Below are 26,184 nucleotides of genomic sequence, written 5' to 3' on the forward strand. Positions count from 1 at the left end.
AAACTTATTTTGAACTTTTAGGGCGCGCTGGAATCGAAGCGGGATCTGCTGTACGAGCAGCTGGAGGAGGCGCAGCGCCTCAAAGCGGACATAGAACGACGTGGAGTCAGCATCGCCGGATTACTGGCCAAAAACCTCAGCGCGGACATGTGCGCCGACTACGACTACTTCATCAACATGAAGGCCAAGCTGATCGCCGATGCACGCGACCTGGCCGTAAGGATCAAGGGCAGCGAGGAGCAGCTTAGCTCCCTCAGCGATGCGCTAGTCCAAAGCGATTGTTAGCCTGGCCAACAGCCAACAGTGAATGGCTAATGGCTAATGGGTATGGACAACTGGGCCGATTCGATTCTCCCTGCTGTCAACTCAAAGTTGAGAGCCGATCGAGAGAGTCCGCAGGATCGGCCAGTCCAGTCCGCAATGTGAATGTGTATTAGTTTAAAACGATGTGCTTAATTACCACACCCACACTATAATGTATAAATATTGTATGTTCATTTGTGATTTTCAACTAGCTAGTAGGTTAATTATTCTATATATCGGCCGCATAGGTGTAAGCATTTTCTACATAATTATCAAAGCAAAGATATACCGTATGCATTAATAAAAGTATGAAAACTATCCAACTGAACTTTTTGAATGGAACTGATTGCTAGAACCGCCTGAAAGTAGGCAACAAAACTCTTTTCTTCGGCAAACTTAATTGGGACTCCCACGAGTGGCTTTCGTAGGTTAACATCATCAACTTGATCTGCGTATCGACTTCATTCATTCATAGTTTTGCTTTCCAGAAGCTTAATATTTGAATTCATTTTATGCATATAAGCCTTATTAAAGCAGTTATACTTACCTCGAAATCTGAAATCGAAGTCTGAGAAATGAATCCTTGAAATATTAGTTTGATATCTGACATTTTTGAAGTAAGCAAATGAATTAAATAAGATTAGGTTCGTAACAGTTAGTTTAAAGTAAAAATAATCGATAAGTGCGCTGAAGAATCGGTTTCGCTTGAAATTGACCACACGATGGTATCGTATAACATCGTATTCGGTACCAGCACTATGCCGATATGCTAAACAATATTAAAAACATTGGTCAATTCGCGTTGTTTGCACACGTTGCAGTTTTGTTGGCATTGGACGAGGTCGAGTGAAAGCACAGCGCAAGCCCCAAGAATCCCGATTCGTTTGCTATGTTCAGGGTCAGGCCGCTCCTCCCCCGCATACGAAGCTCCCTGCAAACGACCTTGAAACTCCAAGCAGATACATCGCAATCCGAACCCGAATCGGTCCGTCGGAACCTACGACTCCTACACAACGGTAGTCGTAGTCGCCGTGTGAGCAAGTAAGTCTTGTCCGCCCTATCAACCACCTGTTTTGACATCAGTTTTGTGCGTGTGACGCAGCCAGAAATTTCGGACAATGGCCACCGGAGGAGAAGCATCCAAGGAGGTGTCCGCCGGAGAGGAGCCCGCCAAGCAGGGCAACCGCTTGGTCGCCTCCAAGTCGCCGTATCTTCTGCAGCATGCCTATAATCCAGTGGACTGGTGAGTAGCGAAGGACTGAGGCATCGAAGTGCGTGGGTGCTATTCCGTCTTAAACCGCGTGTGATAAGAGATAAGGCTGATAAAAATCAACCACTTGAGTGCTTGAATGGTAATGAAAACAATAATATATGCGTACATATATTAGCCCCTGTTACTACGAGTATAACTGGTTTCGTTACCTTTTGATCTACATTTTGAATTACATTACTTACTGATAAGTCATTTTCTTTGTTTATTATATAAACTTGTTATGTGGTCTTAATCTAAATATACATTGACTGTATTCAATTGCGACTTGACCCTTTGCAGGTACCCGTGGGGCGAGGAGGCTTTCGAGAAGGCCCGCAGCGAGAACAAAATCATCTTCTTGTCAGTGGGCTACTCAACCTGTCACTGGTGCCATGTAATGGAGCACGAATCGTTCGAGAGCCCCGTAACGGCTGCCATTATGAACGAAAAGTTTGTAAACATCAAGGTGGATCGGGAGGAGCGGCCGGACATCGACAAGATATACATGCAGTTCCTACTGATGTCCAAGGGCAGTGGTGGTTGGCCGATGAGTGTGTGGTTAACTCCCACGTTGGCTCCACTGGTGGCGGGAACCTACTTCCCCCCCAAATCCCGATATGGAATGCCCTCCTTTAACGCTGTTCTCAAATCCATTGCTAAAAAGTGGGAAACCGACAAGGAGTCCCTTCTAACAGCCGGATCAACTTTGCTCACTGCTTTACAGAAGAACCAGGACGCTTCGGCTGTGGCAGAAGCGGCATTTGGTGTAGGAAGTGCTATTGAAAAGCTGAGCGAAGCCATCAACGTCCATAAGCAGCGATTCGACCAGACCCATGGAGGTTTCGGCTCGGAGCCCAAGTTTCCAGAGGTGCCGCGCATAAACTTTCTTTTCCACGCCTACCTTGTCACTAAGGACGCGGATGTCCTGGACATGGTGATTGAAACACTAACTCAAATTGGAAAGGGTGGTATAAATGACCACATTTTTGGCGGCTTTGCTCGCTACGCCACCACTGAGGATTGGCACAACGTCCACTTTGAAAAGATGCTCTACGATCAGGGTCAACTAATGGCGGCCTTTGCCAATGCCTATAAGGTGACCAGGGACGAAACATTTTTGGGCTATGCGGATAAAATCTACAAGTATTTGCTTAAGGATCTTCGTCACCCTTTGGGGGGATTTTATGCTGGTGAGGATGCGGATTCTTTGCCCACCCACGAAGATAATGTAAAGGTAGAGGGAGCATTCTACGCTTGGACCTGGGATGAAATTCAAGCTGCGTTCAAGGATCAGGCGCAGCGACTTGACGACATTACGCCCGAGCGGGCTTTTGAGATATATGCTTACCACTACGATCTTAAGCCACCGGGAAATGTTCCCGCCTACAGCGATCCCCATGGTCATCTCACTGGCAAGAACATTCTAATCGTACGAGGATCAGAGGAAGACAGCATTGCTAACTTTAGCTTGGAAGCGGATAAATTTAAGAAGCTGCTGGCGACAACCAATGATATATTGCACGTTGTCCGGGAACAGCGACCGCGTCCGCATCTGGACACCAAGATTATATGCGCCTGGAACGGCCTGGTGCTGTCGGGACTCTGTAAGCTAGGCAATTGCTACTCCGCGAACAGGGATCAGTATATGCAAACAGCAAAGGAACTTCTCGATTTCCTGCGCAAGGAAATGTATGATCCGGAAAAGAAGCTGCTCATCCGTTCCTGCTATGGTGTGGCCGTTGGTGATGAAACTCTGGAGAAGAATGAGTGAGTCTTAAATTCCTTGACACATTTTCTCGATACGTGACTCAGATATATTCCCCGTTGCAGATCGCAAATCGATGGATTCCTTGACGACTATGCGTTCCTCATCAAGGGCTTGCTGGACTACTACAAAGCCACACTCGACGTAGATGTGTTGCATTGGGCAAAGGCGTTGCAGGACACCCAGGACAAGCTTTTCTGGGACGAGCGAAACGGAGCGTATTTCTTCTCGCAGCAGGATGCGCCCAATGTTATTGTGCGGCTCAAGGAAGGTGAATGGGATGGATTATAAGTAAATTCCTTACCATTAATTAATGTGTTACATTTTGTTAAGACCACGATGGAGCCGAGCCGTGTGGTAACAGTGTATCCGCCCGCAATCTCGTCCTACTGGGACACTATTATGACGAAAATGCCTATCTCCAGAAGGCCGGAAAACTGCTGAACTTCTTTGCCGACGTATCGCCCTTCGGCCACGCTCTCCCAGAGATGCTGTCCGCCCTGCTGATGCACGAGAACGGTCTGGATCTTGTGGCAGTGGTGGGACCGGATTCGCCAGACACCCAGCGATTCGTGGAAATTTGTCGCAAGTTCTATATTCCAAGCATGATCATAGTGCACGTGGATCCTTCGAATCCAGGAGAAGCCTCCAATCAGCGCTTGCAGACAAAGTTTAAGATGGTAGGCGGCAAAACTACAGTATACATATGTCACGAGCGAGCTTGTCGTATGCCAGTTACCGATCCGCAGCAGCTGGAGGATAACCTAATGGCATACTTCTTCTCAAAGCGTGATTAGATCCGGAAATTTACTCGAAATGTATTTTTAGAACTTCTAGATGTTAATTAATTGTTATTTGTTTGCTTCGAAAGCAAAAAGGAGTTCTCGGAACTACCTACATAGTGTTAAGAGCCTGTTATTAAAGACCCCAATAGACTTGCGCGTTCAGCTCCTTCCATTGTTCAGTCTCAGAGACTGCATGGCTCCCTAAGTGTCTAGAGTTGGTCAAAGTTGCTGTACGAAGGCCCCTCTTCTCATTTTAATGGTATAACGTATGCGGATTTTAAAATGCAAGGCTTAACAAGTCTCCCCAGCTTAAAATCTACCAATACCTTCCGTGTGAACGAGAAAACGAGCCTTACAGCGACCAGTAACCGAAATAACCTTATATGTTTATGTTCATATAAAACGTTAATAAAGACCGCAGGTGAAAAACATATACTATGTTCTATATACTATGTATATATGTTCTATATACTCTATTCTAATCCTCATCATAAGGGAGAAACACAATTCACATCACACCATAAATGAAACTATCGTCGTGTAATCTCTCTTCTCGAATACAACACGTTTTGTGCATTTATTGGAATCGTTCTGTTCGTGGAGCTATCAACCATTCGGTGGTCGGCTGCACCTGCTTCGCCCCAGAGGCGTAGGCGTAAAACTAGGCTTTAAACTAAATGCGTGCCCTGCGCTGCGTCCGCGATCCGCCACCAAACACCCGATTGATTGCAGGAGTGGTACTGGGATCTCGAAGGCCACGGCAATCGGCGTACAAGGAAACTAAACGTATGGAGAGAACAGCTCGGTAATCGGTAATAATAATCGTAATAATAGTAGTTTGTAGCAATTAAAATAATTTAGTTGAAATTCACATTCATCACATTGGTTGGCCGACCATCTGCCATGCCTCATCCTCAGCTGTTGCCGTCGTCGTCGTTCTCGCCGTGGTCTCTGCCTCTCAGGTGTCTGCATCATTGAAGCTCATGGCTGCATCGAAACTATCCACGATGGTCTCCATGCGCTCATGGTGCTCAAATCGAGCGAACTTTCTCGCGAATTTCCGTCCGGATCGCGCGGTACTGTACCTCCGCGAGAAGCGCGCTCGCCTAAAGAAACGGAAGCGCGTGTCCTCCTCCTCCTCGTCGTACTCCGGCGCCGACACCGAATCCTCGTCCGTTTCGCGCAGAAACTCTTTCGGATCCCGATGAATCTTGAAGATCTTGGTGGCCGTCGCCCCGTTTAATTTCGATATGGTGCGCGAGGCATTGAGTATTCCACTGGAATTCGAAATGGAATTGCTGCGGTTCTTAATAGCCGTCAGCCGGTTTGTGATGGACACCACGTTCAATAACTTGGACAGCTCCGAGTCGACGCAGCGCGATTCGCGACGCAGGTTCTTGCCATTCTTTACGTAGATGAAGTGGTTCAAGGGGCTCTGGCTCAAACTTTGGCTATCCAAGGGATGGCTTCCAGCAGAGCAGGTGGGCGAGATGGAGACGGATACGGAGTTGCTGCTGCCGCCGCCCCCGCTGGTCAGCAGAGTGGGCGTGGAGGGCGGCGCTGGAGGTGGCACATGCGGCATTGTGTAGCAACGCTGGCGGCCCGAGGCCAAAGTGGAACCCCCTCCCGCCGGCCCATCGTACAGGTTGGTCACGTTGTAGCGGCTCAGGCGGCACAGCGACGTGGACTCCGGTTCTAGTTCCGCCTCCGGGTCGTGGCTGGTGGGCATGTCCATGGCCTGTGCATGTGTGTGCGTGGTTTTTGGCCAGGTTTTTCGAGTGGGTGGAGTGTGGCGAGCGGTGTGCGGAGTGGTGTCGTGTGGTGCGACGGGGCGAAAAGAAAGGGCGTTGTAGCAGCCTCTGTATTAAAACGATTCATTCATTCGCGGACGCATTGCATTCACTTACCTGCAGCAAGCCTTCGACCTCCATGTACTGGCTGTCGGTGGTGAGACGGTGTGTTTTGTGCATCAGTTGTTGATATCAGGTATATTGATTAGGAAATATATAAATAAAGACTGTCATCGATATTTGCTGCAAGCTATCGGGCTGTTGAACTTCGATATCAGCTGGCTTTATTTATATTAGACAATCGGCACCCATAGCACGTCGATAATTGCAGGCGTTATCGGTATTCAGCAAGGTGGATGTGTGACCAGCGCTTTGGTTGGCGCAACAGCTGACTTCTGATTGGGATGTTTTTGGTCAGCAAGCAAATCCTGTTCAAATTTGAATCTGATTGGATCGATTTGAAATTTGTTTTTATTTACAAGCATGAAGTTTGTAAGTGGCTTCGAGCGTAAATTCAATACACAGTCAATGTTGTAGACATTAAAATCTCGGTAAAAAGGTTTCTAATTTTTTACTTTTTTAAAGATTTACAGCTTTCTTTTCTTTTTTAAATCAACTTTTAAAATCATTTTATCAATGTTCTTTTGTTTAGGATCAACTTAAAATTTCCTGTAAAAATGCTATCCCAACCACCCCATCAAATAAAAACACATACACAGTTTGACGAGTTTGGTTGTTTAATGTTTTTCTGGTTTCAGTCTTCAGTCTTATTTTGTTTTGTTGAGCAAGTTCCACGCAGCCACTTGCGGTCTTCCATAGGCCCCCACTCTTGCTTTCTGTGTGGGGATAGCGGGCCAAACTCTTGCTGTGCTTGTGGCCAAGACTCCAGTTGATGGCGCACGGTGCAAGTCTGGTCACCATGGTCCGGAATGGTTCCGGGTCGGATGGCTGGTCGCGCCTATGTCATCTGCACAAGTGGCCGGTTTTGCATGGTGGGGGGCGGGGAGTGTCTGTGCCGGCGAGCTCGGCAGTGACGTGTCCCAACCCCTGGCTTCTGTGTGATTTGTGTTAGATTCTGGCGTGCCGAAACCTGTCGCGAAATCGCTGGGGTCGAATGTTAAACAGCCCTAGGCCCGTGATCTCGAAGAGACAATTTGGCGTGCCAACCGCACGGATGGCGAATCGTTAGCCATCGTAGTGCTATGTGGCCGATTCTTATGACAAAAAAGTCAAAATTGGTTGGTTTTTAAATTTCCGAAGAAATTTAGGTTTTGCCCGGTTCACGCCCACTGTAGCTCCACTCGCACGTGGGACATCGCGAAGGGTTGCGACACCGGAAACCGGAAGCAGCCGAAACCGCAACCGGAAACGGGTGGCGCCCGCCTTCGGGGCCGTCGAAGTCCCTCGGCAAAAGGATCTAAGTGGGCGTTCACCGGACGGGGGGTTTTTTGCCAGCTTCACAAAGGACCAGGATCAGGCGAAAGATGAGCAAAAAATTGGTACAAAAGCGATGATTGCCATGTTTCTCAACACAGCGATCATCTCTCTTGGTAGCCAACTAATCGCTGCTCCTCCGCCGACCGGCACAAAGTGGAGCCGGCGGTTGTGAGAATCAACGGTTGTGCGGGGCGACTGGGGATCAAGCAACATCCACTTCGGACTCGCAATGTCGGAACATTAGATTCGAAGAAAATGGGGGCTCCGTGCCGAGGCACTTCATCCGCCATCTGGTTCGAATTTCACGTTCCTCCATTGCAAATAACCGATCTTACGGACGAAATGCGTGATCCTCAGCCGCTCCGCCCGATGATTCTCGAGTTCTAGTTTCAAGTTGCAAAATCATTGTTCAAAATTCAAAGCAATTGAATTCAATTACTTTCCAAATGCTGGCGTTCTGTGCCAAAATAGCCGCACGTCGGCGTGAAATATTATGAAAATAGAGCCGTTTTCGAGGCATTGCGAAGAGCAATACAAAACAGCGTGGGTTTTATGGGTTTCAGATGCTAATCGAGGCTTGCCGGCACGCCGTTTGCCAGTGAGTATGAAGAGTGTGAGATGTGGCTGCTGCGGATGTTGCTGCTGCAGATGTTGCTGCTGCTGATGTTGCTGCAACAGATGTTATTGCTAAAGATGTTTCTACTGCAGATGTTGCTGCTGCTGATGTTGCTACTGCAGATGTTGCTGCTGCTGATTTTGCTGCTGCTGCTCCACATCTATGCCTCTCCGGTTGTTGGGCTCTCTCTGGCGTCGATCGGCCGGCGAGGCTAGGAAAAGTTCTGTATTGATGGGCGGCACCAGCGATGAGGTCACCAATGACGGTGGCTGGCTGCCTCTTGGTATTTGGTGGTGTTTCTGTCGCCTACTCCTCCTGCTGCTCCTCGTGCCGATCCTTCTGGCGCTTGCGGCAGTTGTCGAAGGTGTGGCCCCGGAAGCTGCAGTAGGTGCAGCGGGTGGTGCGCTTGGAGCCACGGGTGTTCTTTGATGCGGCGACAAGTGCTTCGTCCTCCTGGTTGTTGTGCTCGATGATGCGGCCCTGTTCCAGGAGATCCTTGAAGGTACGGATACTCTGGCGGGTGATGTGCTTGCGGTACTTGATGTTCAGCAGGCCGAACAGGAGATCCAGTTCCGTATCCTCGTCGTGGCGGCCGCTGGGCAGCTGGGCCAGCAGCGCTCGCTTCTGGATCACGAAGGTGTCAATGGGTACGTGGTCGTCCTGCTTGTTTTGGAAGAACTCCATGTAGACCTGGTAGGCGGGCTTGGTGGGCGAGAAGTGGTCGCGGATGAGATCGATGGCATCTTTCCACGTCACGGCCTCCTTACGAACGCCCTGCCACCAGGTGCTGGCCATTCCGTAGAACAGCAGTGAGATGCCCTTCAGGGCATTCTCGTCGCTGATCCCCTCCAGCTCCTTGTACAACGTGATGTTGGCGAGGAACTCCTCGACCACGTCGTGATCGCGCGCTCCGCCGAAGCTGTGTGTGCACGTGGAGAAGCTGCCCTTGCCTTTAGTGGCGTCTGCTCCATCGGCTGCGGCTGCCGCTGCACTTCCGGCGGCGCCCACGGCGGCCGCCCTTACCGCTTCGATCAGCGCATGGAGCTGTTCGTTGGTCATCTGTGTGAGTTGAGCCATTTTCGCTGCTCTGTGGGGTTAGGTGACAAAGTTCCTGGTGGTTCAGTCGGCGGACAAAGCCAGTGTAGCGAATGTGGCCGGTGATGTGAACTGAGGAGCTCTCTTCACGCGGGAGGCCTTTTATACCCGCCGGTTGTGAAATTCGAAGTTCGAAAAAGCTCGGCAAATTGGGGAGAGCCAATGTGAGAGATGTGGTCTATGTTTTTGGTTTTGTTATTCAGTGAATCATCGCTATACATATAATAAAGGCAGTTTGAAAGCCGGTAACTATAACCGCCACTGATAGACAAACCTGATTGTAAATATGGCCAAACTGATAAACAAACCTTAATTTGCCGAAACTGATAGCTCCTAGTGTACAACATACTGAATTTAAAGTTTTCAGAGGGGTTTGCCTGTAGATTCTAGGGAGTTTTCCTCGATTACATTTTCATGTGAAATTGTCACAATATAAATATCTACATACGTATATACATATTTTTTTTAAATACAAATAAATATTGTTTTAAATATCGTTTTTTTGTTCTTAAACTTTTTATCATATAAAATAGTTTATCTGCTTGTGTTTTATGTATGTTTCCTAGAATTAATAGTTTTTCATTGTCGTACGAAATTCAATAAACTGACTGACTCATAGCCTAATTACCAACACGCAGTGGAACATCGGTCGACTTTTTCTTGATAAAAGGGACTTTTTTGTGATTTATTAACATGAAAATCATTTGAATATAATAATATTCTGAATAATCATAACATATCAACAAATGATTTGTATAAAACTACTGAATTAAATTCCAAATTAAGTTTATACAAATGTACAATTTTTATATACATATATTTGACTCTGAACGAATAGTGTTTCGCTTTACCTAGTGACATCATTAAATGTATTAAAAAGTCAACAAATGACGTCACTAATTTGAAATTTGTACCCCATGTGAAGTAGTTTTTCCAAATAAATCTAAGTGAAAGTAACTAGCATACGTATAATTCCATCAATTATAAAAATGACATGTTTGAATGCCACCTGTTATCTGGCTGCATTATCTATAGAACAAATTCGTGTAAATCGGAATGCAGATAGCAGTAGGGAACCCCCCAGTGCTTCCCAACTAAACAAAAATGTTAAAGAGAGAGGAATATTTTTCGAACTCGAAAAAGCTTTTACTCACAGAGTGAGAGAGAGAGGAGAGCCAAGTTGCTTATTATTTCACAACAAACGAAATTGCTGAGCAGGCCAAAATCCGCGCCAGTTGCCCCCCAGTCATCAAACGATTGGGGCTGGAAATCGGAATTGAATCTGCTCCGTTTCCAGCGTTTGTTTACATTCCTCAGAACCAAAACAAACCCAAGACACCGGCGAAAAAATGACGCAAATGTCCGATGAGCAGTTTCGCATATTCATCGAAACCATTAAATCGCTGGGGCCGATCAAAGAGGAGGAGCCGCCATCCAAGGGCAGCTTCAACAACTGCACGGTGAGATTCAGTGGCCAGCGGGATCACGATGCCGTGGACGAGTTCATCACTGCCGTGGAGACGTACAAGGAGGTGGAGGGCATCAGCGATAAGGATGCGCTCAAGGGACTGCCGCTGCTCTTCAGAAGCATTGCGGTGGTGTGGTGGAAGGGTGTGCGCCGGGATGCCAAGACCTGGCCGGATGCACTCCAGCTGCTGCGCGATCACTTCTCGCCCACCAAGCCCTCCTACCAGCTCTACATGGAGATCTTCGAGACGAAGCAGGCGTACGGCGAGGTGATCGACTCCTTTGTCTGCAAACAGCGAGCCCTGCTGGCCAAGTTGCCGGAGGGACGTCACGACGAGGAGACGGAGCTGGACTTCATCTACGGACTGATGCAGCCCAAGTACCGGGAGAGCATTCCCCGCCACGAGATCAAGACCTTTCGGGAGCTACTTGATCGCGGCCGTAACGTGGAGCGCACAAGATACTGATGTTAGCTAGGTTACTTATGTAAAATTGTTAGGGAAATAAACGCTGATTACAATAAATAAACCTGTTAAAAGCCTTTTGTAGATCTTAAATAATATGAAAATTATGGTTATCATTTATTTTGCAGCCTTTCAGACGTGATTAAATCGATGAAATATTGTCGAAGATAATATCAGCATATTTTCTGCGGCAAACACAATTTGTGAATTTTTATATGCACAATTTTGAAGGTCATTAAGTATACATTTGGATATAAGCTTAAATCAGAAAAATTTAAATCGTTTTTTCTGCTGCCGGTGGCCGAATAATTCAAATGAAACAAAAGTGACTGTGTGAAAGGTCTATAATTCAACAGATGGCAGAACAATCATCGATTTATTGCTAAGCATCGATATCAAAAAAAACAGCGAAGGTTACGGGCACGGTACATCGATTGTGGATGCATCGATGTGTTTTACATCCCTAGGCTGACTGAGGTGCGTTGCGTTTTCAGTAATATCGTGGAAATAACGTGGGATTGTGCGTTTCGCCGACCGCCAAATGGGGAAAAGTATCGCCGGCACAGACGACTTACGCAAATACCAGGCGGCACTTTTCCGCCAGCCAAAGATGCTTCTCAGATCGCATTTCATGCTCTTTCAGGTGGCTGGAAATTTCTGGCGTCCCCCTTCTCGTCCTTTCAAAGGCTCTCATGTGAGACGGCTACCGTGGATCTGCGACTGGGACTTCGACTGCTGAGCGCCGGGCGGAGGACACGATGACCACCAGCAGTGAGGACGTGCTGCTCCAGATGGGCGAGGTGCGGTACAAGAAGGGCGACGGCACGCTCTACGTAATGAACGAGCGTGTGGCCTGGATGGCGGAGCACCGGGACACGGTGACGGTCTCCCACCGCTATGCGGATATCAAGAGTGGGTTGTCCCTCGAGTCCTTGTTCACTCAGATTTGGTAACCAATATTTTTTATATCCAGCCCAAAAGATATCTCCTGAGGGTAAACCCAAGGTGCAGCTGCAAGTGGTACTCCACGACGGCAACACCTCAACCTTCCACTTCGTCAACCGACAGGGACAGGCCGCTATGCTTGCCGACAGGGACAAGGTCAAGGAGCTGTTGCAGCAGCTGCTTCCCAACTTCAAGCGTAAGGTGGACAAGGACCTGGAGGACAAGAACCGCATCCTCGTTGAGAATCCCAACCTGCTGCAGCTCTACAAGGACCTCGTCATAACCAAAGTCCTAACCAGCGATGAGTTCTGGGCAACTCATGCCAAGGATCACGCTCTTAAGAAAATGGGCAAGTCCCAAGAGATCGGTATGTTAAAAAAATGTTTTGTCCCTTTTATGGCGCTCTCTTAACAATTGTATTCTCAGGTGTTTCTGGGGCCTTTTTGGCCGACATTAAGCCGCAAACGGACGGCTGCAATGGCCTCAAGTACAACCTCACCTCTGATGTGATTCACTGCATTTTCAAGACCTATCCCGCCGTTAAACGCAAGCATTTTGAGAATGTGCCTGCCAAAATGCCAGAGGCCGAGTTTTGGACCAAGTTTTTCCAGTCACACTACTTTCATCGCGACAGACTGACAGCCGGCACAAAGGATATATTCACTGAGTGCGGCAAGATCGATGACCAGGCATTAAAAGCCGCTGTCCAGCAGGGAGCTGGTGATCCCTTGCTAGACCTTAAAAAGTTTGAGGATGTTCCTTTAGAAGAGGGCTTTGGCAGCGTAGCCGGGGATCGCAACGTCGTGAACAGCGGGAACATTGTGCACCAAAACATGATCAAGCGATTCAACCAGCATTCCATCATGGTGCTCAAGACCTGTGCTAACGTGACCTCAGCGCCGTCAAATATGACCAATGGTACCAATAATGCCAACGGGCCTGTTTCTCAATCCGCCTATACAAACGGTATGAATGGAAAGGGCCAGGCCACGGCCACAGCCACGAAGAGTTCCGCCGATCAGGTGGACAAAGACGAGCCGCAGAGCAAAAAGCAACGACTGATGGAAAAGATTCACTATGAGGATCTCGGGGACCCTCTATTGGAAGGAAATGATGATACCGCCAACGGAGAAAAGGCCAAGTCTAAGCAGTTCGAACTGTCCAAAGTGGAGCGTTACCTTAACGGTCCTGTCCAGAACAGCATGTACGACAACCACAACGATCCAATGAGTCTGGAAGAGGTGCAGTATAAGCTGGTGCGCAACTCGGAGTCTTGGCTAAACCGCAACGTACAACGGACGTTTATCTGTTCCAAGGCGGCGGTAAATGCTCTGGGCGAGCTGAGTCCTGGCGGTTCCATGATGCGCGGTTTTCAAGAGCAGTCAGCGGGGCGTAAGTAGAGGGTATTCTTAACCAAAATCCTTTCTAACTTAATGATGACATTGCAGAACTTGTACCGAATGACTTCCAACGAGAGCTGCGCCACCTATACCTTTCGTTGTCCGAGCTGCTGAAACACTTTTGGAGCTGCTTTCCGCCCACCTCGGAAGAGCTGGAGGCAAAGTTACAGCGTATGCACGAGACCTTGCAGCGCTTCAAAATGGCCAAACTAGTGCCTTTTGAGGTGGGTTTTATATAATTTCCCTTAAAAATATATTACAAAACTCCATATATTTCAGAACCGCGCCATGCACGAGCTCTCGCCACTGCGCTCCTCGCTGACCCAGCACATGAACCAGCTGCTGCGCACCGCCAACAGCAAGTTCGCCACTTGGAAGGAGCGAAAACTGCGCAACACCAGGTAGCAAACGCTCAACGGAGGCGATCTCGAGCATCTGCCACACACCTCAAGAACCATTATTATAGACTAGGTTTAACAGTAAGCGTATGCGGAACGCATTGGAATAAAACATTATTTGCAACTTGGTAGGCCAGCCCTGTTTCCATGTCTATTTTTGCCGAATTCTTGGTCTGTGGTCGTGACTGCTGTTATTTTGGAGCAGCGGCAGCCTGTGGTTAGTTATGATGACTACACACGGCCATCAATTAACAGGTCCCGCGATTCTATAAAAGTTGTCATCTTGGGCGCTTGGCGGTTTAGTTGGATGTCAGTTCTTGGCCGCGAAAGCTTAAGGATATTTTAAAGAAATGAATTTTCAGGCATTATCCTGTCTTGTTCTTCTAAAGTTGGCCTGTGTGGATTCCACTTTGTTATTTGAAACCAACTCGGAATTCGGTGTAAATATTGTATTTGTTGTAATTCCAACATAAATGCATGTATTTAAAATATTTAGATCTTTATGGCCATATCAGTGCCTCTTACTTTGAAGAATCGCAATGTGTTCCTTTCGTATAACTATGAATTCAACTACTATCAGCCGGAGCACATCTACAAGTACCCTCCAATATTGGTGAGTTTTTACAGGATCAGATTTATCCCAACAAATACATTTCATCCTGCTTAGATGGGTGACAACTGGGAGGATAGTTATTTGACGTACAATACCACCGGTGGTGATGATGGTAGCAGCAGCAGCAGGTCTTTTCGGTCTGTGGATGCTAATAGTTCAACCAAAAAACGACCTTTACCGATCATGAGTCGAACGAATTTTTATATAATGCTCAAGGATAAATTGGAAAGGTTTGTTTTATTCAAAAACCTTTTTAAGCCATATTCACTAGAGGAATTCCTTACAGAACAGGATACCCTGCTGAGTCCTGCCTGCTTCGCTTGATTTGCGAAACGAATTCCTCAACACTTGGCCAAGTCAATGGACTCTTGGGCAGCATAGTGCATATCTTGTTCACGTAAGTGTAAGATATTTTCACTATCTGCATATGATAATGAAAGCTCAGAATCCACATGCTAACTCATAAAAGCGAAAGAAATTTTTAGCACCACACTCAATCATCGGGGTTTCCTCTTGCAGACCCAGCAGCTCTAATGACGAGAATCTCGACAAGACCTACTACCAAGCGGAATGGGATGGCCTTCGTTACGGCGACTGCTCATCTTATGCGAGCCAGTGCGAAGAGAATGTATTGGATTTGATATCAAGGCCATTGCACGATGTTCTCAGGGAAGTTCTGGATAGACGAAATGGAAGACAATAAACTGGATAGTCATTCGGGCGCCTACAGTTTAATCTGCATTAAACCAATTCGACCCGACATCGATTTCCAATTCTTCGTTTTAATTAACAGCTTCTTGGACACGCACCTTTCTTGCCGACTTTTGCCCAAGGCGGCCTCCAGTTGGTTTTAAAACGCTCAGAGTCGAACATCGGAAATTGCCTACCATTGGATATTCTTGAATTTTTTCAATACCATGTACAGAACTTTGATATTTGTACCATTTCTTTTGCTTTGTGCCATAATAAATAACATAAAATTGGTTAAATCTGCGCTGCTTTTTACCACCAACTCCGAGTATGGGGTAATTTCAACTCAATTGGTAGTGATCTGTGGTCTAAAAATTGGTTTTTTCCTTCTTAGATATTCATGGCCATATCGGTGCCGATTGGCCTGCCACATCGCAATGTCTTTCTGTCCTATAACTACGAGTTCAATTACTATCAGCCGGAACACGTGTACAAATATCCACCGATCTTGGTGTGTTGCATATCGAGGTTCGCTGCTTAAGTCTTTTGTTTCAACGCTTTGTTCGTCAACATTTTTAGATGGGTCAGGACTTTGAGGACAGCTATCTCACATATCCGACCACGGGCCGTGAGGTCAAAGGTCGATACTGCCAGAATTGCACAGATTGGAATATTGAGGGAAATACAAATAGCACTTCCTCCAATAATAACTCAACTAAAGCTGCATCGCGCGAAAAGCGTGGGCTAACTCTGATGAGTCGCTCGGTTTTCTATGCAATGCTACGGGATAAACTAAGAAGGTTGGTGCCAAATTATCAAGGCCTTTAAGTTAAACTATTTAATAGATAAATTTATTTTTAGATCAGGGTTTCCCGCTGAACCCTGTTTGCTGCGCTTGATATGCGATACAAATGCGTCTCAACTGGGCGAAGTCAATGGATTTTTGGGCAGCCTGGTTCACATAATATTCAGGTCAGTTTGTAACTGCTCATAAATGAAGCAGCAAAATCAATCAAACTTCTCATATTATTACAGTCCCAGCAGCTCCAAGGATGAGCACCTGCCCAACGAGTATTACCAGGCCGAATGGGATGGTCGAGAGCACCAGGAGTGCGCCGCGTATGCCAAAAGCTGTGATCACAACATCTTGGACCTCGTTTCCGTGCCACTGGAACAGGCTTTGAGCGATATTGTAAGCCGACGACGGCGCAAATAAACTGGAGTACTGACCAAGAACCAAACCAAGCATCTTACTGGGGGTTTACCTATCAAATTAGAGGCCACTTGCTGGGCGTTCGCCACGCACTTGTTGCGAGTGCTTAACGTGGATTGCAATTCAGTTGCTGTCTGCTCATCGTGGTGGTCTATCGTCTGTCTGTGTTTCCAGAAAATGAATTTGACTAGCCACTTTCTTGGCCTGGTTTTCCTTTTAACCGTCTACCTCGACCTAACCAACTCCTTTGTGGCCTTTACACAAGCCAGCACCCACGGTGTAAGTTCTTCAAGAATTATTTTGCCTTAGAAGTGCACACACAAATCATCTTGATTTTAGATCTTCGCCGCTATTGCCGTTCCCCTCGAGTTGCCCCATCGAAATGTGTTTGTGTCGTACAATTTTGAGGCCAACTACAATTTGCCCGCGAACTGGGAGAAATGGACAATGTTTGTAAGTTTCATTTTAAGTTTGTTTACGCCTATAAAACGCCACATTTGTTGACAATTAACACGCTTTTGTGGCACAATTAACAGTTCAACCAGAATGGGAGTAATGTTTGGTTATTTACCCATCGTTCGAATTCCAGCAAAATGGTCCCATAGAGTCGGAGGAAGTTGTGGAAGACACTGATACGGACACTGAAACGGATGCGGAGTCTTCTCGGAAATTCGCATCTGGTTGCAAAAACTGCACTGCGCAGGAAAATGAGGCAGGCGGTGAGGAACTGGAGGACACCACTGAAGTCCTGTCCAAAGAACGCAAAGTTAGATCCTTGCTGACACGTTCTAATATCTATCACATTTTCATTGATAAACTAAAAAGGTTGGTTTACTATTAGCTATGAAGTCATGGGCATTCTACTTAATTTAACTGAGTATTTTAGAAGTGGATTTCGAGGTGAATCTTGCTTGCTGCGACTGATTTGTGAGACAAGTGCTGCTCAATTGGACGAATTCAACGGCGTCTTGGGCAGCTTAATGCACGTTTTATTCAGGTATTATTAGGGCATCTTCTTAATAACCATATATAACTTCTTGAACTTTAAAGTCCCAGCACATCGGAGTCTGAAGAGTTACCTCTACGTTATTACCAGGCGGAACACGATGGTTGGAACGGTCATTGCCATTTCTACGAACCAGGCTGTGGCGAAAGTATACTGGAGCTCATATCAGAACCTTTTGAAGCGATTTTTAAGCATATAGAACGCAATAAAATATAGAAAAAATATACCTAAAATGACTCGTAAATCTGTTATTAGAACACACCATGTGGCCTGAATTGACTGGCTTTTCAATTAGCAACTTTCGCTGCCAGAAACTAGAATTCATTAATTGGATCATCACTTTTAGCTGGAAAGAAAGGTTTTCACATTGGCTTTCCAACGCGAAATCTTCAGTTGGATGAGGGTGGTTGGATACAATGGACGGACGTGGAACATTCCTAGTTCTGTTGATTTTGGGATATTTCAAGGCTTCGCAGGCCAAATTTGTTTGGAGCACAGGTGGAGCATCTTCGGTAAGTTTTTCTTGGGTAAGTTTGAATAATGTTGGATAATATTAATTATTCATGACTTGGTTAGCTTTTTGTGGCCATCGCTTTGCCTTTGGACTTAAAGTTTGAAGAAGTTTTTTTGTCCTATAATTTCGAGGCGTCCTACGACTTGCCAAGAACCTGGAAAAAGAAGCCACCGTTTTTGGTAAGATTTCAAATGAAACATTGGCGATCAAACTTGGATAATTTCTCTCTCTAAAGCGACATGGAAATGGCACAAATGATGATAGTTTACTGAGTGATCACCATGGCCATCATGGGAATGAAGACTTCGTTTACGATGACTATTACGATGATGATCAGCACTCTGGTAACAAGCACAAAAACAAACACAAACACAAGCAGCATCATCATGATAAGAAAAAAAAGAAGACTAAGCCAAAACCTGGTTCTAAGCCACAGCAGAATAAGCCCAAGCATAAGCATAAGAAAAAGCACAAGTCAAAGCCAAAGCCACCACCGAAAGAGGAGGAGGATGACTACAAGGATTTCTTCCAGGGATTCCCCTTGGATGGCATGGGTGATCCGGTGGGCAGAGATCGTCAGAGGAGGTCCCTACTCTCACGTACCAAGTTCTATGAGATTATGAGCCATCGGTTCGAATTGTAAGATAAACTTCAGCAATTGTCGGCTCTTAAACTCCAATACACTTTCTACTTCTTAGACATGGACTCGGCTCTGGCGACAACTGCTTACTAAGACTGATTTGCGAGGCAAATAGCTACCAATTGAGGGATCTCAATGGTGTTCTGGGCAGCCTAATCCATGTTATGTTCAGTCCCAGTAGCTCTCGATACGAGGAATTACCTAAGCGCTACTACGTCGCCGAACTGGATGGGCGGATTGGGAACTGCGGGGGCTATCAACCGCAATGTGAGCACAGTGTTCTCGACATGATCACGCAACCTGTGAAAAATAAAAACAAAGTGCACTAAGTGCCTCTTATAACTGGTATTTGTATTAACATCCTTTAAGTATTCCTCATAAACATTTTCAGCGCAGCCCATGGACATTTTTTCGCATAGGCCTTGGCCTCCTGGCACATCCTGTTACTTCCTTGCCACATTTTTTCCGGACAGGTGAAAATCAAGCGAGCGTACGCACAAAGGCTGTAGAAGAGGGCGTGTCTGTCGCAGGCGTCGCTCTGACGACTCAGCGGAGAAAGCTCCTGGTACTTGCTTCTGACCAGCGATGAACATCTGGCAAAGTTGGACTCATACACATCGATGGTGGTTTGGCTGGAGAAGGCCCGCTCCAACATGGGTCGCACTTTCGCTTGGTTCAATCGATTTCCCTGCAGAACTGAGCTGGCATTAAAAATGCAATCCAAACGGCACTGGATGAGGAAGTTCGCATAATTAACTTGGCTGTGAGATATACCATTACTACTTACACTCGCCTGGGTGGCCGATTTATGACACTCTCTGTTGAAAACTGCCCAGTTTGGCAGGGGCGCTGAACAGCAAACGTGTACATTCTGTATATAATTATAAGTATAAATTAATGCATCGAGGGAATTATTATATATATTATACAAAATAATACACTTACCTGCACGGATTTGGGCGCTGCCTTGCACTTTGCTGCCCGAAAAGGAACTATGAAACACAACAAAATGAAGGCAACAAGTATACGCCCCGTCCGCATAGCTAAAGCTTCGACAGCCGAATGATCAAATTTATTGCGGAAAAATATGCTTGCGTGTGGTTAGCAGGGAGATGACATGTAATGATTGACTATCCTCACATTAACCCACTAAAACTGTAAAGGTCTTACTTTGTAATTTACTTCATTTGGCAGGGGAAATCAAACATTTTCAAAATTGTACGTTTAACTCTTGCCCTGCTTACAAAGAAGCAACTCCAAAATGTCTTCGGTGCTGCATTTACTTGGCTTCCTGTGGCTTCCTTTGCTCGTTTATAGTGCCTTGAATGATATGGTGGGATTGCAGAAATGTACAGAGCTTCTGAACACACAAAAGTTGGTCTACTGCTGTGGAAAGTCCTTTCTGGATAAGTTTCTATTCGTCGGCAGCAATTGCACACCGTATTGGGATGACTTTGGTCCTGTGAGTAAGCTTAGTGGATACGTCTCAGTGTGCTGACAAAGAATCATTCCGCAGTGCCGCTATGAGTGTCTGTATAGGCACTGGCACCTCATGAATCAGGAAAACCAGATCAACAAGCCGGAGCTCTACATGATGATCACCAGCCTCTACAGCCCCTTGAATGGTTACGAGAAATACGGAGCCGCCATGAAGGAGGCCCACGAGACTTGCGAGGCTCTGGGCTCAAGACACGCCGACTTTCTGCTGCTCTACTCCAACCAGGTGTCGGAAATGATGGGCATGGCTTCCTCCACTTGCTTGCCATATGCCATGCTCCATGCCCAGTGCACCATGGTATACCTAACCGCCAGCTGTCCGCGTGAATACTGGATGGAGGATGCGATGTGCAATGATCTCCAGAAACTGTTGTCCAGTTGCACAAAGAAACTGGACGAAAAGACGAACCAACTCAAGGCAAAAGACGATGGGCTAACGGGCAACGGGTGTAAGCCTATGGATTCAAAGGGACACCATTTGCTCCTGGCCAGTTTACTAACCCTGATGGTTTCAAAGCTCCTATCGGCTTAGTAATTAGGGATCACCTATATTTGTTTATCTGGCTTTGAAGTTCTATAACGTTGTAATGATTGCATTTAAGCTGATGAGCTAGTTTAATTGCAATTGTCTGGCTCAAGCCGAGCCCCCAATCGGACATGATGTTGGACTTTGACCGCTATAACTCCATCACCATGACTGCGTAATTTCGCACACGAGACTGTCGCTTGAAATGGATGTTTGTTTTGCTGTGCTCGATTAATTGGAGGAGCGTCACGGAACTGGAGTTATAAAGTAAGCCGCTTGTACCAGACGGAGCTCAGACTGACTAGAATAATGGCCCGGCAAATAGCAATAGCCCTGCTGATCTGCTCATTGGTGGCGATGGCTTCGTCCATTCCCATCGATGTGGACTGTACGCGTCGACAGGATTTCAATGTGAGTTGTAACGTACTATCCTTAACGATCGATCAATATATTGGTTACCTATTCTTTCAGGTTGTCAAGGACTGCTGTGCCTATCCCACATTCAGGTTTGACCAGTTCAAAAGCCAGTGTGGTAAATATATGCCCGTTGGTGCTCCCAGAATTTCACCCGTAAGTCAGAGCTTATCCCCATGAAGTTGCGCATCTAATGAATGAGTTTTGTTTGTTTTTATAGTGCCTGTATGAATGCATTTTTAATGCGACCAACACAGTTGTGAATGGAGCTATTAATCCCGACAATGCCCGACTCATGCTGGAGAAGCTTTTCGGTAACCAGGACTTTGAGGAAGTCTATTTCAATGGTCTAATGGGCTGTTCGGATTCTGTGCAAGAGATGTTAAGCAATCGGAGGCCTCGTCCCCAAGGAAAAACAGAACAGTGCTCTCCCTTTGCAATTTTCTATGGATTTTGTGCCCAGAGATATGTCTTTAATCACTGTCCATCATCCAGCTGGTCCGGCACTGAATCTTGCGAAATGGCCCGATTGCAGAACATGAACTGTGCGAAACCATCACGTGGTTCTAGTCGTCGCCTACTTTAAAGGCATATAATAAAAATACAAATGTGTACCGTATGTGTTTAATGGGATGCGTTAGGGAAATGGGCCGCATTAAAAGTCGTTGGGATATCCGCTTCAAATTGTATATATGAATATTGGGGAATGGCAGTGCCGCAGAAGTAACTCGAAATGCTTCACCTGCTGACTTGTGTTCTGATATTCATACCAGCTTATCGAGCTGCCGATCCCATTTGCTCCCAAAGGCCGGATGTAACTGTGGGTACGATATTTCAAGGAGACTTGGGATTATTATAGCTTGTACTCTCTAGGCCTTGAAAAACTGTTGCAAGCTGCCTTCTCTGGACCTATCAAGCTTCAACTCCAAGTGCAGTCAGTATTTGATCAATGGCGCCCATATATCACCTGTAAGCCAACTGATTCACCCACAGAATTTGCATTTGACTAACCCGATCCTTCAGTGCAGCTTCGAGTGCATCTTTCAAGCGGCGAAGGCATTGAACGGCACACAGTTGGACATGGATAATATCGAGAAGATGATGAAAACCATTTTGAAATCTGATGAATTCGTGCACGTGTATGTGGATGGATTCATGAGCTGCAGTACTCAGGAGCAGGCACTTATTAAGACCCTGAAACGCCGCCGTGTGCCCATCACCGGAAAATGTGGCTCAATGGCCATAATGTATGGTCTGTGTGCCCATCGATATGTATACCGCAATTGCCCGGAAAAGGTTTGGAGCAAGAGCCCCAGCTGCAATGAGGCCAGGGAGTACAACATTCGCTGCGATGACTTATAGTAGATGAAGCTATTAAAGTGAAATAAATCACACACTTGCAGCTGCTTTGATCACCGTGTGATGACATTTATTTGGCTTAGTTAAAGAGTACATCCCGCCAAGTGGGCTTTTCAGGGTATCCGAAGACGTCTTGCTCAGTTGAGCAACCAGGTTGGTTCATAGCTTCCTCATCTTCTTGCTGCATATTTAAGGTTGCTGTAAAGTACCTATCTTTAAACTGAACTACCATGCTACTTTGAGTCCGACTGCTCACCAAGTTCTTCCAAACTCATGCCCAAGCGATTGGCATGCTGCATTAGAGCTTTCATCAGCAGATTGGTATCCACAATTCCGTCATGCTGTACATCCTGGAATGACACCATTAAATCCTCATCCATCTCCTCCAAAAATTCTTGACCAATCGTGGCCACATCGTTAGCATCTTCATAGGCCTACAAGTATGTTTGCGTTTTCACTATAATCTCGTAGGAATTCCAAGGACTTATTACCTCAGGTCCTATCACAAAGTCCTGGAAGGCAGCTTGAGACCCCGACCAGAACAAAAGACAGCTGACAAAGGTTAACTGGTTCATTGCGGCTTAGTTGACAACTGTTGTCCAATCGAACATCGAACTTTGTCTGATCAAAGCCCAAAAAGCCCAATAAAAAGCAGACGAAAAGTACTCGCACTCGGCAGTCATGGTCAATTTGCTGGCTAATGGTCAACAAATCGAGGTCGGATATTAATGTCATTTAAAAGGCTGGCGACAGATTAAACCTAATGGACGAAACTTTTACTTTAAATGCATGTTTACATCGAATAAATCAATCTAAATGGAGCATCAGCTGCTCAGCTGCTCAACTGCTGGGCAGCGGAACATGGGGCAGTGGATTGCACTGCTCGGCGAATTGCTTGGCCAAATTACAGGGTCTCTCGTTTTTCCACATTTGCGCGGGGCAATTGAGAAAAGTCTCGGCATTCACACAGCTATAAATGATTCCGGCGAAGGGCGAACAGCCATGGGGCAGCACTTTATAGGACTCGATGTTTAATGACTTCATGTGACCCTTGACTGAAAGTAAGTGGGCATAGTATGAGCAACAATGTCAATGGCATCACACATACGCACCGTTGGTCAGACAGGACTCGAAGGAGTGCACTATGTGGGAAACGATATCCTGGTCCCGCCGATGAACGTGCTCTTCCAAGTACTGCTTAACTCTGTCCACTTTAATTTTTCCATTGACCATGGCACCCGTCTCGCGGTAGATGCAATCAGGATAGCACTGCATTGTGTGCAGAAGTTAAAGGGAATTCATTTGCTTACTCATTTGCAAATATTTACCAGATGAGCATAGCTGGGGTACTTGGAGTTGGAAGACTTTAGGCCACTCACATATTTGTGGCACTTCTGGGGCACATCACCCATATCCAATTCCGGGGTGCGACAGCAAGTGTTGATGTCCTACAAGATAGAGTTCTTTTTACAGGTACTTTTACACAATTAATTCCTCGTACAAAGTTATTGAAATTCGGCGGTGCCGAGCAGTTGAAGGTCGCTCGCGAACAATCCAGAAAAATGAGTAAAAACCCGCAACAAATGGTATATTTACGCATATTTAAAGTGTAGTGATTCACTGTGGTGCGGTGAAATAAATAAAATTTTTCTAGCTCGCCGCCGGTCGCTTTATATAGCCAAATTTCGGACCGCTTTTAATGGGCTTGTAATGAAGTCGGGTCGTCTGCCATTGTTTGTTGGTTCAATGGGTCTGCCGAAGGCTGTGCGGCACAAAGGTTGACTGACTGATGACTGGACTCGATGCCACTCGATTTTATTCGAGCAGCGCTCGTGCGTGACAAGAACTGGGGAAATACCAGAAGTATAGCCGTAAATTGGGCAAAACCATTACCGATGGCAGATTAACACTGACTAGAGCCGAGTGAATCATAGAACCGGCAACCAGGTGATGCTCCGTGTAATCCTTTCGCTATTCCGTTACAGCCTAATTAGTGCGGCGTGTAATTAATGGCAATGCTGAAAGACGAGACCCCCTTGACACCGAGGTGTTGAAGATGCCAGCTAAGTAATTGTTGAGTGCTACCACCAACCACCAGCTGTCATGCATGTTTACACTGCGAGAAGTGGGCTTGGAGTTCACTGTTCAAAAGCTGCCACCTTTGTTTAAATCTACTTTTACCTAGCTTGAGTCGTAACAGGAAATCCAGAAACCACACGCTGTTGTGCCTGTTGTAAGTAGACGCTGGCATAATCAAAATTTACGATTGCTTGAGTAAGCAATTGACTATTTCAAGAATAGGATATATAGTAATATCGAACAATGCGCCCCTACAAGCCAGGCGGTTTTGACAGTAAGTCCAGGACCCATGGCCTCTTCCATGTGGATGACAACGACTACTCAATAATACCCAAAGTGGAGGAGGACCTGTTCTACGTGATCTATCGCAGGGCACAAACTCTGTTCCGGGCAGGAAAAACTTGGATGAGGCGTTCGCTTTATCACAGAGCAGGAAACGTTTTTCTGAAAGCGATAAACTCCTTGAAGAACTGCAGAATGAGCAGTTTCGAGCAGGAGTGCCAGCAAACTGATCTGCTGATCGGCCTCCTCGAAAACTTGATGGTCTGCTTCAACAAGATGCGGCGGCCTAAGTGCGTCTGCAATGCCATGAAGGATTTGCGCCGCCTGACCAGAAACAATCCTTCGTGGTGGGCGCTCTGCCAGGTGGGTCGTGCCCTCGACGCCTTGGGTAAATACCATCGTGCCCGTTCGTCCTACATAAAGGCGCTGAAGAAACGACCCATGGAGCAGAGCATTAAGGAGGAGATTACCAGAATCAGCAAGCGAATCGGCGATCTTGAGGAGACTGAGCGGATGCTTTCTCAGCTGTCCATATAACGCGCTTGAACCATATAACGCGTAGAACTGAAGTCCTGAATCTGAAAATCTACTGAATTTATCATAAATCTAGATGTTATGCAGAAGCAATAATATATGATAAAGAATATATATATCTTTATATTGATACAATGCTGATACATTTTTATAATTTGACTGGAATCGTGAATACTTTTTTCCAGTGTAAATGTGCGTGTGCGAAAACTGTTCGCTTTTGTGTGCTCGTTGGGTCTTCTGCTCAGTGATTTGCTCCTTATGTTCCCAACCACTAAGCTGATGGCATTTCGGGCATAAAACGATTTCATCGGAGTTCCTTTGTGCTTATGGCAGGCTTAAATGCTGCACAGTACATTATTTAAATGGAGGAAAGGCAAATGCATAATCCGAATACTAGCTTATCCCAGTTTCATACTCTGATTGATTTTTAGTTTTCCCATTTCCGCAAGCATGTCATGTGCATTGAAAAACCATTTGCTATTGAATATCGAAACAATGCTGGCAACAAAGCTGAAATGAATTAAAAAACTTTCATGTGCAAAGATGTGAAAAGCATTTAAAAAGAGAAAAATGTCCCGCAAAAAAAAAAAAAGTGAAATGCGTGTGACATTAAATATGCATGAGACAGGACGAACGCTTTAAAAACGGGTCCGAGAATCGGAGAAACAGAGAAACAGAGAAACAGGGAGAGAGACTCGAAACAGGACAACGAACATGTCTTTGCTTTTGGCATCGAGAGAAAGCATTTTTTAAATTGGAATTTAAATGCCTCTGAGTGGCAGTTGACATTAGCATTTGTTTGAAAATCAAACAGTTTGGTTGGGGATACTCGTATTTAGACGCCCCCAAAACCTTGTGCCTGCGCCCTCAAAATCCACACAGCAACCCTCATGTGTCGCACGCATTCCGAGCAGCCAGGACACCCGTCTAAATGTTTATCATTGTGATATAAAATTTAGCAGGCCTGTAAATAAAAACGTTGCCCTTGTTTTCGCTACAATTTAATTTCAGACATTTTCCGGGAAACCATTTTCCCGGGTCCTAGCCATATTGATATTTCAATAACTGTCAACAGACCCGAGGCGCTGCCACTTGAGATT

The 26,184-nt window shown here is 46.1% G+C and overlaps 17 protein-coding genes across 23 annotated transcripts in view; 12 read left to right on the forward strand and 5 right to left on the reverse strand.

Annotated features, from left to right (window-relative positions):
• Window positions 1-621, forward strand: part of LOC6530368 (protein Shroom) — a 44,216-nt gene extending 43,595 nt beyond the window's left edge. For all 3 annotated transcript variants that reach the window (XM_015197172.2, XM_039372370.2, XM_015197171.2), the window contains one exon: window positions 22-621. In XM_015197172.2, coding sequence (XP_015052658.1) covers window positions 22-285 — 264 coding nt within the window. In that variant the 3' untranslated portion in view covers window positions 286-621. The remainder of the gene's footprint in view (window positions 1-21) is intronic.
• Window positions 622-1,051: 430 nt separating this feature from the next.
• Window positions 1,052-4,538, forward strand: LOC6530371 (spermatogenesis-associated protein 20). The gene is made up of 5 exons (XM_002091261.4): window positions 1,052-1,344; window positions 1,406-1,546; window positions 1,856-3,322; window positions 3,386-3,591; window positions 3,654-4,538. Exons 1-5 carry the CDS (start codon window positions 1,193-1,195, stop codon window positions 4,115-4,117), a joined length of 2,430 nt encoding a protein of 809 aa, XP_002091297.1. The 5' UTR covers window positions 1,052-1,192; the 3' UTR covers window positions 4,118-4,538.
• A 108-nt stretch (window positions 4,539-4,646) lies between these two features.
• LOC6530372 lies at window positions 4,647-6,367 on the reverse strand. Its single transcript, XM_002091262.4, has 2 exons — window positions 6,013-6,367; window positions 4,647-5,843 (listed from the first exon to the last, which is right to left on the reverse strand). Exons 1-2 carry the CDS (start codon window positions 6,073-6,075, stop codon window positions 5,064-5,066), a joined length of 843 nt encoding a protein of 280 aa, XP_002091298.1. The 5' UTR covers window positions 6,076-6,367; the 3' UTR covers window positions 4,647-5,063.
• A 242-nt stretch (window positions 6,368-6,609) lies between these two features.
• Window positions 6,610-9,127, reverse strand: LOC26535753 (activity-regulated cytoskeleton associated protein 1). Its single transcript, XM_015197441.3, has one exon. It carries the CDS (start codon window positions 9,023-9,025, stop codon window positions 8,255-8,257), a length of 771 nt encoding a protein of 256 aa, XP_015052927.1. The 5' UTR covers window positions 9,026-9,127; the 3' UTR covers window positions 6,610-8,254.
• A 1,133-nt stretch (window positions 9,128-10,260) lies between these two features.
• LOC26534538 (activity-regulated cytoskeleton associated protein 2) lies at window positions 10,261-11,051 on the forward strand. The gene has a single exon (XM_015197337.3). It carries the CDS (start codon window positions 10,393-10,395, stop codon window positions 10,975-10,977), a length of 585 nt encoding a protein of 194 aa, XP_015052823.1. The 5' UTR covers window positions 10,261-10,392; the 3' UTR covers window positions 10,978-11,051.
• Window positions 11,052-11,383: 332 nt separating this feature from the next.
• LOC6530373 (general transcription factor IIH subunit 1) lies at window positions 11,384-13,871 on the forward strand. 2 transcript variants are annotated; one of them, XM_015197174.3, is made up of 6 exons: window positions 11,384-11,451; window positions 11,618-11,886; window positions 11,948-12,286; window positions 12,346-13,311; window positions 13,368-13,543; window positions 13,599-13,871. In XM_015197174.3, the coding sequence occupies exons 2-6, from the start codon at window positions 11,733-11,735 to the stop codon at window positions 13,722-13,724; spliced, it is 1,761 nt and encodes a 586-aa protein (XP_015052660.1). In that variant the 5' UTR covers window positions 11,384-11,451; window positions 11,618-11,732; the 3' UTR covers window positions 13,725-13,871. The 2 variants fall into 2 exon arrangements, with proteins under 2 accessions (XP_015052660.1, XP_002091299.1); XM_002091263.4 differs by having other exon boundaries at window positions 11,419-11,494.
• Window positions 13,872-13,992: 121 nt separating this feature from the next.
• On the forward strand, window positions 13,993-15,306 carry LOC6530374. Its single transcript, XM_002091264.4, has 5 exons — window positions 13,993-14,157; window positions 14,214-14,330; window positions 14,385-14,560; window positions 14,617-14,727; window positions 14,850-15,306. The coding sequence occupies exons 1-5, from the start codon at window positions 14,068-14,070 to the stop codon at window positions 15,031-15,033; spliced, it is 678 nt and encodes a 225-aa protein (XP_002091300.2). The 5' UTR covers window positions 13,993-14,067; the 3' UTR covers window positions 15,034-15,306.
• On the forward strand, window positions 15,248-16,260 carry LOC6530375. The gene is made up of 5 exons (XM_015197175.3): window positions 15,248-15,355; window positions 15,415-15,531; window positions 15,600-15,820; window positions 15,882-15,992; window positions 16,056-16,260. Exons 1-5 carry the CDS (start codon window positions 15,248-15,250, stop codon window positions 16,234-16,236), a joined length of 738 nt encoding a protein of 245 aa, XP_015052661.1. The 3' UTR covers window positions 16,237-16,260.
• A 131-nt stretch (window positions 16,261-16,391) lies between these two features.
• LOC26534870 lies at window positions 16,392-17,471 on the forward strand. The gene is made up of 5 exons (XM_015197360.3): window positions 16,392-16,512; window positions 16,573-16,686; window positions 16,823-17,058; window positions 17,120-17,230; window positions 17,284-17,471. Exons 1-5 carry the CDS (start codon window positions 16,411-16,413, stop codon window positions 17,453-17,455), a joined length of 735 nt encoding a protein of 244 aa, XP_015052846.2. The 5' UTR covers window positions 16,392-16,410; the 3' UTR covers window positions 17,456-17,471.
• Window positions 17,472-17,655: 184 nt separating this feature from the next.
• On the forward strand, window positions 17,656-18,722 carry LOC26536180. The gene is made up of 4 exons (XM_015197469.3): window positions 17,656-17,751; window positions 17,816-17,932; window positions 17,989-18,392; window positions 18,452-18,722. The coding sequence occupies exons 1-4, from the start codon at window positions 17,656-17,658 to the stop codon at window positions 18,720-18,722; spliced, it is 888 nt and encodes a 295-aa protein (XP_015052955.1).
• Window position 18,723: 1 nt separating this feature from the next.
• Window positions 18,724-19,474, reverse strand: LOC6530376. Of its 2 annotated transcripts, XM_002091266.4 has the most exons (3): window positions 19,339-19,474; window positions 19,181-19,264; window positions 18,724-19,123 (listed from the first exon to the last, which is right to left on the reverse strand). In XM_002091266.4, exons 1-3 carry the CDS (start codon window positions 19,432-19,434, stop codon window positions 18,758-18,760), a joined length of 546 nt encoding a protein of 181 aa, XP_002091302.1. In that variant the 5' UTR covers window positions 19,435-19,474; the 3' UTR covers window positions 18,724-18,757. The 2 variants fall into 2 exon arrangements, with proteins under 2 accessions (XP_002091302.1, XP_015051952.1); XM_015196466.3 differs by having other exon boundaries at window positions 18,724-19,264.
• Window positions 19,475-19,564: 90 nt separating this feature from the next.
• LOC6530377 lies at window positions 19,565-20,422 on the forward strand. Its single transcript, XM_002091267.4, has 2 exons — window positions 19,565-19,855; window positions 19,910-20,422. The coding sequence occupies exons 1-2, from the start codon at window positions 19,655-19,657 to the stop codon at window positions 20,420-20,422; spliced, it is 714 nt and encodes a 237-aa protein (XP_002091303.1). The 5' UTR covers window positions 19,565-19,654.
• Window positions 20,423-20,725: 303 nt separating this feature from the next.
• Window positions 20,726-21,444, forward strand: LOC6530378. The gene is made up of 3 exons (XM_002091268.4): window positions 20,726-20,827; window positions 20,888-20,986; window positions 21,051-21,444. The coding sequence occupies exons 1-3, from the start codon at window positions 20,726-20,728 to the stop codon at window positions 21,414-21,416; spliced, it is 567 nt and encodes a 188-aa protein (XP_002091304.1). The 3' UTR covers window positions 21,417-21,444.
• Window positions 21,445-21,563: 119 nt separating this feature from the next.
• LOC6530379 lies at window positions 21,564-22,237 on the forward strand. The gene is made up of 3 exons (XM_002091269.4): window positions 21,564-21,650; window positions 21,704-21,799; window positions 21,854-22,237. The coding sequence occupies exons 1-3, from the start codon at window positions 21,564-21,566 to the stop codon at window positions 22,190-22,192; spliced, it is 522 nt and encodes a 173-aa protein (XP_002091305.1). The 3' UTR covers window positions 22,193-22,237.
• Window positions 22,238-22,815, reverse strand: LOC6530380. The gene is made up of 3 exons (XM_002091270.4): window positions 22,681-22,815; window positions 22,446-22,623; window positions 22,238-22,387 (listed from the first exon to the last, which is right to left on the reverse strand). Exons 1-3 carry the CDS (start codon window positions 22,762-22,764, stop codon window positions 22,269-22,271), a joined length of 381 nt encoding a protein of 126 aa, XP_002091306.2. The 5' UTR covers window positions 22,765-22,815; the 3' UTR covers window positions 22,238-22,268.
• A 128-nt stretch (window positions 22,816-22,943) lies between these two features.
• On the reverse strand, window positions 22,944-24,305 carry LOC6530381. The gene is made up of 4 exons (XM_002091271.3): window positions 23,691-24,305; window positions 23,518-23,637; window positions 23,302-23,458; window positions 22,944-23,244 (listed from the first exon to the last, which is right to left on the reverse strand). Exons 1-4 carry the CDS (start codon window positions 23,787-23,789, stop codon window positions 23,030-23,032), a joined length of 591 nt encoding a protein of 196 aa, XP_002091307.1. The 5' UTR covers window positions 23,790-24,305; the 3' UTR covers window positions 22,944-23,029.
• Window positions 24,306-24,327: 22 nt separating this feature from the next.
• Window positions 24,328-25,214, forward strand: LOC6530382 (inactive peptidyl-prolyl cis-trans isomerase shutdown). 3 transcript variants are annotated; one of them, XM_002091272.3, is made up of 2 exons: window positions 24,328-24,422; window positions 24,491-25,214. In XM_002091272.3, the coding sequence occupies exon 2, from the start codon at window positions 24,512-24,514 to the stop codon at window positions 25,085-25,087; it is 576 nt and encodes a 191-aa protein (XP_002091308.1). In that variant the 5' UTR covers window positions 24,328-24,422; window positions 24,491-24,511; the 3' UTR covers window positions 25,088-25,214. The 3 variants fall into 3 exon arrangements, with proteins under 3 accessions (XP_002091308.1, XP_039229189.1, XP_015052663.1); XM_039373255.1 differs by having other exon boundaries at window positions 24,341-24,422; window positions 24,527-25,214; XM_015197177.2 differs by having other exon boundaries at window positions 24,348-24,422; window positions 24,486-25,214.
• The last annotated feature ends 970 nt before the right edge of the window (window positions 25,215-26,184 follow it).

Source organism: Drosophila yakuba, chromosome 2R (assembly GCF_016746365.2).
Source record: "Drosophila yakuba strain Tai18E2 chromosome 2R, Prin_Dyak_Tai18E2_2.1, whole genome shotgun sequence".
In the NCBI taxonomy this organism is placed as follows: Eukaryota; Metazoa; Arthropoda; class Insecta; order Diptera; family Drosophilidae; genus Drosophila; species Drosophila yakuba.

What these genes read in the sequence shown, in the direction of transcription:
- LOC6530376 (XM_015196466.3), bottom strand. Translation starts at nt 19,434, where the DNA reads ATGCGGACGGGGCGTATACTTGTTGCCTTCATTTTGTTGTGTTTCATA. An exon ending in CAGCGCCCAAATCCGTGCAG is followed by an intron (nt 19,265 to 19,338) that starts GTAAGTGTATTA and finishes AATTATATACAG; the next exon opens with AATGTACACGTTTGCTGTTC.
- LOC6530377 (XM_002091267.4), top strand. Translation starts at nt 19,655, where the DNA reads ATGTCTTCGGTGCTGCATTTACTTGGCTTCCTGTGGCTTCCTTTGCTC. An exon ending in ATTGGGATGACTTTGGTCCT is followed by an intron (nt 19,856 to 19,909) that starts GTGAGTAAGCTT and finishes ATCATTCCGCAG; the next exon opens with TGCCGCTATGAGTGTCTGTA.
- LOC6530381 (XM_002091271.3), bottom strand. Translation starts at nt 23,789, where the DNA reads ATGCGTAAATATACCATTTGTTGCGGGTTTTTACTCATTTTTCTGGAT. An exon ending in CGCCGAATTTCAATAACTTT is followed by an intron (nt 23,638 to 23,690) that starts GTACGAGGAATT and finishes TCTATCTTGTAG; the next exon opens with GACATCAACACTTGCTGTCG. An exon ending in CGAGTCCTGTCTGACCAACG is followed by an intron (nt 23,245 to 23,301) that starts GTGCGTATGTGT and finishes ACTTACTTTCAG; the next exon opens with TCAAGGGTCACATGAAGTCA.
- LOC6530372 (XM_002091262.4), bottom strand. Translation starts at nt 6,075, where the DNA reads ATGCACAAAACACACCGTCTCACCACCGACAGCCAGTACATGGAGGTC. An exon ending in AGGTCGAAGGCTTGCTGCAG is followed by an intron (nt 5,844 to 6,012) that starts GTAAGTGAATGC and finishes ACACATGCACAG; the next exon opens with GCCATGGACATGCCCACCAG.
- LOC6530371 (XM_002091261.4), top strand. Translation starts at nt 1,193, where the DNA reads ATGTTCAGGGTCAGGCCGCTCCTCCCCCGCATACGAAGCTCCCTGCAA. An exon ending in CGTAGTCGCCGTGTGAGCAA is followed by an intron (nt 1,345 to 1,405) that starts GTAAGTCTTGTC and finishes CGTGTGACGCAG; the next exon opens with CCAGAAATTTCGGACAATGG. An exon ending in GAAACTCTGGAGAAGAATGA is followed by an intron (nt 3,323 to 3,385) that starts GTGAGTCTTAAA and finishes TCCCCGTTGCAG; the next exon opens with ATCGCAAATCGATGGATTCC.
- LOC6530374 (XM_002091264.4), top strand. Translation starts at nt 14,068, where the DNA reads ATGAATTTTCAGGCATTATCCTGTCTTGTTCTTCTAAAGTTGGCCTGT. An exon ending in AAACCAACTCGGAATTCGGT is followed by an intron (nt 14,158 to 14,213) that starts GTAAATATTGTA and finishes TAAAATATTTAG; the next exon opens with ATCTTTATGGCCATATCAGT. An exon ending in ACAAGTACCCTCCAATATTG is followed by an intron (nt 14,331 to 14,384) that starts GTGAGTTTTTAC and finishes CATCCTGCTTAG; the next exon opens with ATGGGTGACAACTGGGAGGA.
- LOC6530379 (XM_002091269.4), top strand. Translation starts at nt 21,564, where the DNA reads ATGCTTCACCTGCTGACTTGTGTTCTGATATTCATACCAGCTTATCGA. An exon ending in CCCAAAGGCCGGATGTAACT is followed by an intron (nt 21,651 to 21,703) that starts GTGGGTACGATA and finishes TGTACTCTCTAG; the next exon opens with GCCTTGAAAAACTGTTGCAA. An exon ending in ATGGCGCCCATATATCACCT is followed by an intron (nt 21,800 to 21,853) that starts GTAAGCCAACTG and finishes CCGATCCTTCAG; the next exon opens with TGCAGCTTCGAGTGCATCTT.
- LOC26536180 (XM_015197469.3), top strand. Translation starts at nt 17,656, where the DNA reads ATGGACGGACGTGGAACATTCCTAGTTCTGTTGATTTTGGGATATTTC. An exon ending in AAAAGAAGCCACCGTTTTTG is followed by an intron (nt 17,933 to 17,988) that starts GTAAGATTTCAA and finishes CTCTCTCTAAAG; the next exon opens with CGACATGGAAATGGCACAAA. An exon ending in ATGAGCCATCGGTTCGAATT is followed by an intron (nt 18,393 to 18,451) that starts GTAAGATAAACT and finishes TCTACTTCTTAG; the next exon opens with ACATGGACTCGGCTCTGGCG.
- LOC26534538 (XM_015197337.3), top strand. Translation starts at nt 10,393, where the DNA reads ATGACGCAAATGTCCGATGAGCAGTTTCGCATATTCATCGAAACCATT.
- LOC6530378 (XM_002091268.4), top strand. Translation starts at nt 20,726, where the DNA reads ATGGCCCGGCAAATAGCAATAGCCCTGCTGATCTGCTCATTGGTGGCG. An exon ending in CGCGTCGACAGGATTTCAAT is followed by an intron (nt 20,828 to 20,887) that starts GTGAGTTGTAAC and finishes CTATTCTTTCAG; the next exon opens with GTTGTCAAGGACTGCTGTGC. An exon ending in GTGCTCCCAGAATTTCACCC is followed by an intron (nt 20,987 to 21,050) that starts GTAAGTCAGAGC and finishes TTGTTTTTATAG; the next exon opens with TGCCTGTATGAATGCATTTT.
- LOC6530380 (XM_002091270.4), bottom strand. Translation starts at nt 22,764, where the DNA reads ATGAACCAGTTAACCTTTGTCAGCTGTCTTTTGTTCTGGTCGGGGTCT. An exon ending in ACTTTGTGATAGGACCTGAG is followed by an intron (nt 22,624 to 22,680) that starts GTAATAAGTCCT and finishes ACATACTTGTAG; the next exon opens with GCCTATGAAGATGCTAACGA. An exon ending in CATGAGTTTGGAAGAACTTG is followed by an intron (nt 22,388 to 22,445) that starts GTGAGCAGTCGG and finishes GGTACTTTACAG; the next exon opens with CAACCTTAAATATGCAGCAA.
- LOC26534870 (XM_015197360.3), top strand. Translation starts at nt 16,411, where the DNA reads ATGAATTTGACTAGCCACTTTCTTGGCCTGGTTTTCCTTTTAACCGTC. An exon ending in CACAAGCCAGCACCCACGGT is followed by an intron (nt 16,513 to 16,572) that starts GTAAGTTCTTCA and finishes TCTTGATTTTAG; the next exon opens with ATCTTCGCCGCTATTGCCGT. An exon ending in GGGAGAAATGGACAATGTTT is followed by an intron (nt 16,687 to 16,822) that starts GTAAGTTTCATT and finishes TTCGAATTCCAG; the next exon opens with CAAAATGGTCCCATAGAGTC.
- LOC6530375 (XM_015197175.3), top strand. Translation starts at nt 15,248, where the DNA reads ATGTACAGAACTTTGATATTTGTACCATTTCTTTTGCTTTGTGCCATA. An exon ending in ACAAATATCCACCGATCTTG is followed by an intron (nt 15,532 to 15,599) that starts GTGTGTTGCATA and finishes CAACATTTTTAG; the next exon opens with ATGGGTCAGGACTTTGAGGA. An exon ending in CTACGGGATAAACTAAGAAG is followed by an intron (nt 15,821 to 15,881) that starts GTTGGTGCCAAA and finishes ATTTATTTTTAG; the next exon opens with ATCAGGGTTTCCCGCTGAAC.
- LOC26535753 (XM_015197441.3), bottom strand. Translation starts at nt 9,025, where the DNA reads ATGGCTCAACTCACACAGATGACCAACGAACAGCTCCATGCGCTGATC.
- LOC6530382 (XM_002091272.3), top strand. Translation starts at nt 24,512, where the DNA reads ATGCGCCCCTACAAGCCAGGCGGTTTTGACAGTAAGTCCAGGACCCAT.
- LOC6530373 (XM_015197174.3), top strand. Translation starts at nt 11,733, where the DNA reads ATGACCACCAGCAGTGAGGACGTGCTGCTCCAGATGGGCGAGGTGCGG. An exon ending in CCGCTATGCGGATATCAAGA is followed by an intron (nt 11,887 to 11,947) that starts GTGGGTTGTCCC and finishes TTTTATATCCAG; the next exon opens with CCCAAAAGATATCTCCTGAG. An exon ending in TCAAGAGCAGTCAGCGGGGC is followed by an intron (nt 13,312 to 13,367) that starts GTAAGTAGAGGG and finishes ATGACATTGCAG; the next exon opens with AACTTGTACCGAATGACTTC.